General features: G+C 38.6%; 1 protein-coding gene across 1 annotated transcript; it reads left to right on the forward strand.

Annotated features, from left to right (window-relative positions):
* The first annotated feature begins 1,454 nt into the window (after nucleotides 1-1,454).
* s1pr3a (sphingosine-1-phosphate receptor 3a) lies at nucleotides 1,455-5,865 on the forward strand. The gene is made up of 2 exons (XM_077608121.1): nucleotides 1,455-1,614; nucleotides 2,787-5,865. Exon 2 carries the CDS (start codon nucleotides 2,907-2,909, stop codon nucleotides 4,074-4,076), a length of 1,170 nt encoding a protein of 389 aa, XP_077464247.1. The 5' UTR covers nucleotides 1,455-1,614; nucleotides 2,787-2,906; the 3' UTR covers nucleotides 4,077-5,865.
* The last annotated feature ends 734 nt before the right edge of the window (nucleotides 5,866-6,599 follow it).

The following is a 6,599-nucleotide window of genomic DNA, read 5'->3' on the forward strand; positions in this document are numbered from 1 at the left end:
GTGTTGCTTGATCGGTAAAATCACGTCGTTAAATACAGGAACCAGTTTTTACTTTGGAAAAGTCAAATTATGATTTCATGACCTGACTGACTGCAGCCCATTGCCACATTTAGTTTTCCACTTGGGCATTTTTTCCATAAAATAAGGCAAGAGACTTCTTTTACAATCCCGTGTCCATTTTGGCCTTGTCCAATGGGAGAGGTCTGACCTATCTCATACGCTGGAGTGACCAAATGAGCATAGTCATTTGTCACTTTGGAAAGGAAAAACAATGACAAAAACATCATGGTGGTCAAAGATTGTTGGCCTGCACAGAGGCCATGGATTTGCCCTGAAGGAAATCAAACACAAATGCCTTTTTAAAAGTTTATACTGAGATAAAAACGTTAAATTGATCCTATCCTTGTGAGGATTTCTGTAACAATTTATCGACATCTGCAGCAAGTTTATGACTGTGGTTGTAGTTTGCGGTAGTGTTGTCCTCCACTGAAAAACAGAGCTGTTTCTAACAGTTTGGTTACCTTAGCAACTAAATACGAGATATCCAGTCCAAAATAACACAAAAATTGTTTGATTATGAATTAGGCATGCATGAACTCATTCGCTTCTATTGGAGATCAGTTCTTTTCGACTCCCAATTAAAATGCATTGCTTCAGAATGTATTAGTGATGCTTATTTCATAGCAATTGGCGGTTGAAAGGTATGTTATTACCCAAATATATATATATATATACATAAATAAATAAATATATATATACATATATACATATATACACATATATACATATACACATATATACACACATATATACACATATATACATATATATACACATATATATATACATATATATACACACACACATATATTTACATATATATATACACACACATATATATATATACACACACACATATATTTACATATATATATACACACACACATATACATATATATACACATATATATATACATATACATAAATATATACATATACATAAATATATACATATATACATATACATAAATATATACATATATATACATATACATAAATATATACATATATATGTATACATATTTTATATATATATTTGGGTAATGACATACCTTTCAACCGCCAATTGCTATGAAGTAAGCATTACTAATACATTCTGATGCAATGCATTTTAATTGGGAGTCGAAAAGAACTAATCTCCAATTATAAAATATAGTTTACAATATCTTTAGGTATCTCCCCCACCAAAAAAATTGGGTAAATTTCATAAGTGCTTATTTGTTGTCTGAGTAATTGATGCAAGTGAGACAAGCTGCGTAAGAAGAGGTCGTGATCTCTGCAGAGTTCCTGGATATGGACTAAGTTAACTGTCTGGGAGGAGCTGATGGCAAGAGAACCGCCCAGCATAAGTCTGAGAGCACACCACTGTTTGCTGCTGTTTGGCAAGAAACAGAGCCGACCGAGCACTCCCACAAAAACTTCCCACAAATTTGGTCGGCACACTTGCGACCGTTACACTGCAATCTTTTTCCTTCATCTATAAAACCAAGGGACATGTTTAAACGAGGATAAGTGCATGAAGAGCTTTATGGACCAATGACACGTTCAAATTTGGTGAGTACTTTTTGAAAGAAAAGTATTTTTCTCAAAACAAGATCAATCGTTAGTTCTACATTCCATCTTTCGTTTTGCCAGTTTTCCACTTTGAATTATGTATTGGTTTTGTTAGTTTAACCTGGGAAATGCCCAGATTTAAAACACATGCATTTGACATGCCAAAATGGAAAACTTCTGACACCAGGTTTTTGGTTTTTAATCATTTTGTGTGACTAAATGGAAAAAAGCAATCTAGTGAGGCTACTTAATGGGTTCTTGAATGTTTGAACTACTACCAAATATGCTCACCGTTATGTAAAGGTAATCAAGTCATCTTATTTTTTAAACAGCACATAGTAAACATTGTTAAAATGCATTACCATTAGTCCAAAGACGATTTTTATTCTAGCGCTTCCAGGCAATTATGAAACATCCCCAAAAAGCAAAATTTGTAAACATGGATAGAAAAAATAAAAACAGTAAATAGAAACATGAACCAACATAAACAGAAGGTACAGTACACTGACAAGTTACCAATTATAGCCGGTGGGGTTCTTACGTTATTAACTGCCTTCCACTTGAATCACAACATGCGTCCACGCCCCCATCATCTATTTTATGTATTAAAAATTCAAATTTGCCTTGGCCTTGTCATTTAGTATTGGACTTTTCCGCATTTTATGCTCTGTATGTATTGATAATGTGGTACAAGTAAGTGCAAACATATATATATATATATATATATATATATATATAAGTATATATATACATATACAAATATGTATGTATATATATAAGTATATATATATATATATACATATACACATGTATGTATATATACATACATTATATATATATATACATATACACATATGTATGTATATATACATACATTATATATACATATATATACACATACATTATATATACATATATACATGTATGTATATATATGTATATATATACACATGTATGTATATATGTATATATATATATATATATATATATATATATATACATACACACACATGTATGTATATATATGTATATATATATACACATATATACATACATATACATACACACATACACATACATATACATACATATACATATATATATATATTGATTTTTTAAATGCCTTGATCACATGATTTGATTTTAATTCTACCTTTGTATCTGATTGGCAGAGCCCTTGGAGGAGGCTGTAGTAGGATGCCAGTCCCCTCTGAGTCAGGTGCTTTAGCGCCTCCTGCCTTGTGAGCAAGGGAGACAAAAACAAGGCCGGGGGCTCGGGGGGACGAGGCACCATGGGAAACGCGCCAGAAGAAGGAATGAACATGGTGATTGTGGCCCACTACAACAACTCGGGCAAGTGGGAGCGATCCCGCGGCGGGAGCACGTGCAAGACGGCCGTGTTGCTCCTCATCTGCGTGCTCATTGTCCTGGAGAACTTGACGGTGCTGATGGCGCTGTGGAGGAACAAGCGCTTCCACAGCCGCATGTACTTCCTCATCGGCAACCTGGCGCTCTCTGACCTGCTGGCCGGCGTGGCGTACGTGGTGAATATCTTCACCTCGGGGAGCCGGACCTACTTTCTGACGCCGGCCCAGTGGTTGGCGCGGGAGGGGAGCATGTTCGTGGCCCTCAGCGCTTCCACCTTCAGCCTCTTAGCCATTGGGATCGAGCGGCACATGACCATGGTGCGACTGCGCCCCTGCGAGACGGCGAGCCGCGGCCGGCTCTTGGGCCTCCTGGCGGCGTGCTGGCTGGTCTCCGTGCTGCTCAGCGCCTTGCCCAGCCTGGGGTGGAACTGCTTGGACGACTTGGGCTCCTGCTCAACCGTGCTGCCGCTCTACGCCAAGAGCTACGTGGCCTTCTGCATCAGCGTCTTCAGCGCCCTGCTGGTGGCCATCGTCATCCTCTACATCCGGATTTACCGCCTGGTGACGTCGAGCGGACGGCGGGTGAGCAGCAGGCCCTCGGAGTGTTCCCTGGCCCTGCTGAGGACCGTGGTGATTGTCCTCGGGGTCTTCGTGGTCTGTTGGGCACCCCTCTTTCTGCTCCTGCTCCTGGACGTGGGCTGCAGCCCCCACGGGTGCCCCGTTCTCTACGAGGTGGACTGGTTCATCGCCCTGGCCGTGCTCAACTCGGCCCTCAACCCTCTCATCTACACGCTCTCCAGCAGGGAGATGAGGGCTGCCTTCTTCCGCCTGCTCTGCTGCTGCCAGAGCGCCATAGAGTCCACCGGGACCCCTGTGGCGGGGAACGCCAACCTGGGGACAGCGGGGCCCACCGCGGAAAACAGTAAAAGCAGCATGGGGGGCGGGGGAGGGATGGGAAAGACCGCCCCGACAAAAGGGGTGAACTCAGACGGGAAGCACGGGGATCCCTCCGCCATCGCGCTGCCTCACCCGGCGGGACCCGCCGAGCTACTATCGGCCGTGCTTGTTAAGGCGGGGGCCCTTAGCAAGTTCTGACAGGAAGCACCTTGAAGAAGACCCCATGCACATTGGCCATAATATTAGGTACACCTGCACGATCTAATGTGGAGTTGCCTGACCTTTGTTGATTTAAGGCACATATGTTACAAGACGAAAAGTTTTGTGACAAGCTCTACCACAATTAGTGGAAAAACAGCAATAGTGAGAAGGAATTCCTCTTAGTTGTTTTTGCATTGCCCGTTTTAAGTTTAGAAAAAAAAGACACGACAAAGTATGATTTAAAAAGACACCTAAATGAGCATGTATGTCCAAATACAGACTAACTTAACCTTAACTAACAAATAAAGATAAATTTAGCTCCCACATACATACAGAGCATCTCACTTGGAGAAGAATTACTTCAACTCACTTTTTTTAGACCAATTCATACTTTGACAAGGCTTTGGCGCCTACTTGTGGCACATTAGCTAACAAGACTTTGATTTTTTGTAAAGCAGGGAATAATATTGTCAACACATTTATTTCCACCTAAACCCTTTGAGCATATTTTTGAGCAGATATAAACAGTTCAAATGTTTGGTTTAACCTATTTTTCATGAATTCAGTATTGTTAGAAGTATAGTACACTATTGAACCAAGTGTCTCTCTCATGTATACACACGCACACACACTTTGTACGCTAGCAAAATAAAATTCAAGTTAAGTTTTGGCATGGAGCGACAATTGTTACCAATTCACAAGATATGTGAGGACAGAAGTGTGAAACTTCCCACTAATGGGGGGTAAAATATGTAACAGTTTAGGGACAAACTGGGACAGCACTCTGTAAATTGTCTGAAATTAAGTTCTCAATCAACACAATATTCTTATAGTTTGATTCGCAGAGATAACTATACACACTCCTTGAAAAAAAATAGAAATAGCTGCACGAAATCATCATGTATCAAAAAAGTACAGGATTAATACTAATGATATTCTGTCATTGTTCAATAATGAAAATTTGAAAGGAAAAATCCTGTTTTTTGGTCGGTGCAATCAAGTCACAATGCATTATGGTAGTGTTAAAAAAATAAAAATAAAAGAAAAGGGAGGAATAAAACTACTATTACTACTATATGTGAAACAAGTGGAAAAATATACTAACAAATATGTATTTAAAAGGTGAAATTCACAAGTTAAAAACATTATGAGTGGTAGGGTTTCACATTTTTGTTGTTGTTGCTGTGTTTTATTGTATATGTAGAATCTATTTGGGCACTTTTCTTTTGCATGTGCTGTATGAAACACCTGTCCCCCCCCCTCCAGTTCCCACCCCCTTAATTTTTCTAGTATTTATTTTCTGTGAAAACATTTTTTTTGCTTAATATAATCACCTAAGGTAGATGTGTATTGTGCTCTGTGTGCATAAAAGCCACCACGGTACATTGAATTTAAGGAATGGCATAAATGGGGGGGGGAAATGATTTTGTTTTATTATATTTGAAAAAGCTGCTCTTGGAGCTTTACCACTACTGGTGCAAAACCCATTTGTCCTGTTGGTGGCAACAGTGTACCACCTCTTAACATTCATATGAGGCTTTGCCAACTACTTTTTGACAATGTGTTTCTTCATCCGCACATCTAGAAACCACTCCGACATCAACTAACCACTAGTCGTGATGAGAAGCGTTATAGATGGGAATTATTTAATAGTGGTAGACTGGTTCCATTATGTAGTCAATAAAGGAGAAAAAAAAGCCAATTTGTTTTTTGTCAGATTATAATGTGGTGCATGTGTGTCTGGGTGATGAATAGAAAATAACTAATAATAAAGTACATCACGTCACTCGTTAAGTGTTTTTTTAAAATTCTGTTTTCCCAACCGCGGCTCTGTTTATTCTTTTAAAAAAAATAAACAGAGCTGCGGGTGGGAAAACTGAATTCAATTTCCTAACCCCCGAAAAAAAAACAAAAAGTTTGAGTTTTTGGAGCTATGAATCACTCTTCAAATATTTTTTTTTGCTTTGACTTAAGAGGTCAAACTAAAAATACGAGCACTTTATAGTTTGGCACTCATTCCACAATAAGTAGCACTAATTGGAAATTAAGCAATTCTTCAAAACAAGATGTTTTTAAAACTAGCGCTAACTTAAAAAAAAAAAAAAATTCAGAACCTCATATGCCATTTACCATGACACTTCACATTGAATGCGCTCATAATATTTCTATAGTTCTTAAACCCTCAAAATAAACACAGGCATACAACAAAGACAATTACACCACTTCTATGCTAACAGTCATGTCCACATGACATACAATGACCATTAAATCACCAAAAAGATGTAAAAGTATGCATTTAAAAGCTGCATCTTCAAAATTTGAAAACAAATGACGATTATCTATGATTGCTGATTATCCATATTCGCAATTCAGTTCACCTACTGCAAAAAGCAGACAGAAAATAACAATGTGGCATTTCACGTTCACCTACGGAAAGATTATTGCTTATTCTGCACCTTAAATTGTGATGTAGGAAGACAGTGAAGATGGAAGATGAAAAAAGCTCAACCATTTCCAGGA

This window comes from Stigmatopora argus, chromosome 8, assembly GCF_051989625.1.
Source record: "Stigmatopora argus isolate UIUO_Sarg chromosome 8, RoL_Sarg_1.0, whole genome shotgun sequence".
NCBI classification, from domain to species: Eukaryota; Metazoa; Chordata; class Actinopteri; order Syngnathiformes; family Syngnathidae; genus Stigmatopora; species Stigmatopora argus.

Excerpts from the sequence above, each read along its gene's own strand:
- s1pr3a (XM_077608121.1), top strand. The coding sequence starts at position 2,907 with ATGGGAAACGCGCCAGAAGAAGGAATGAACATGGTGATTGTGGCCCAC.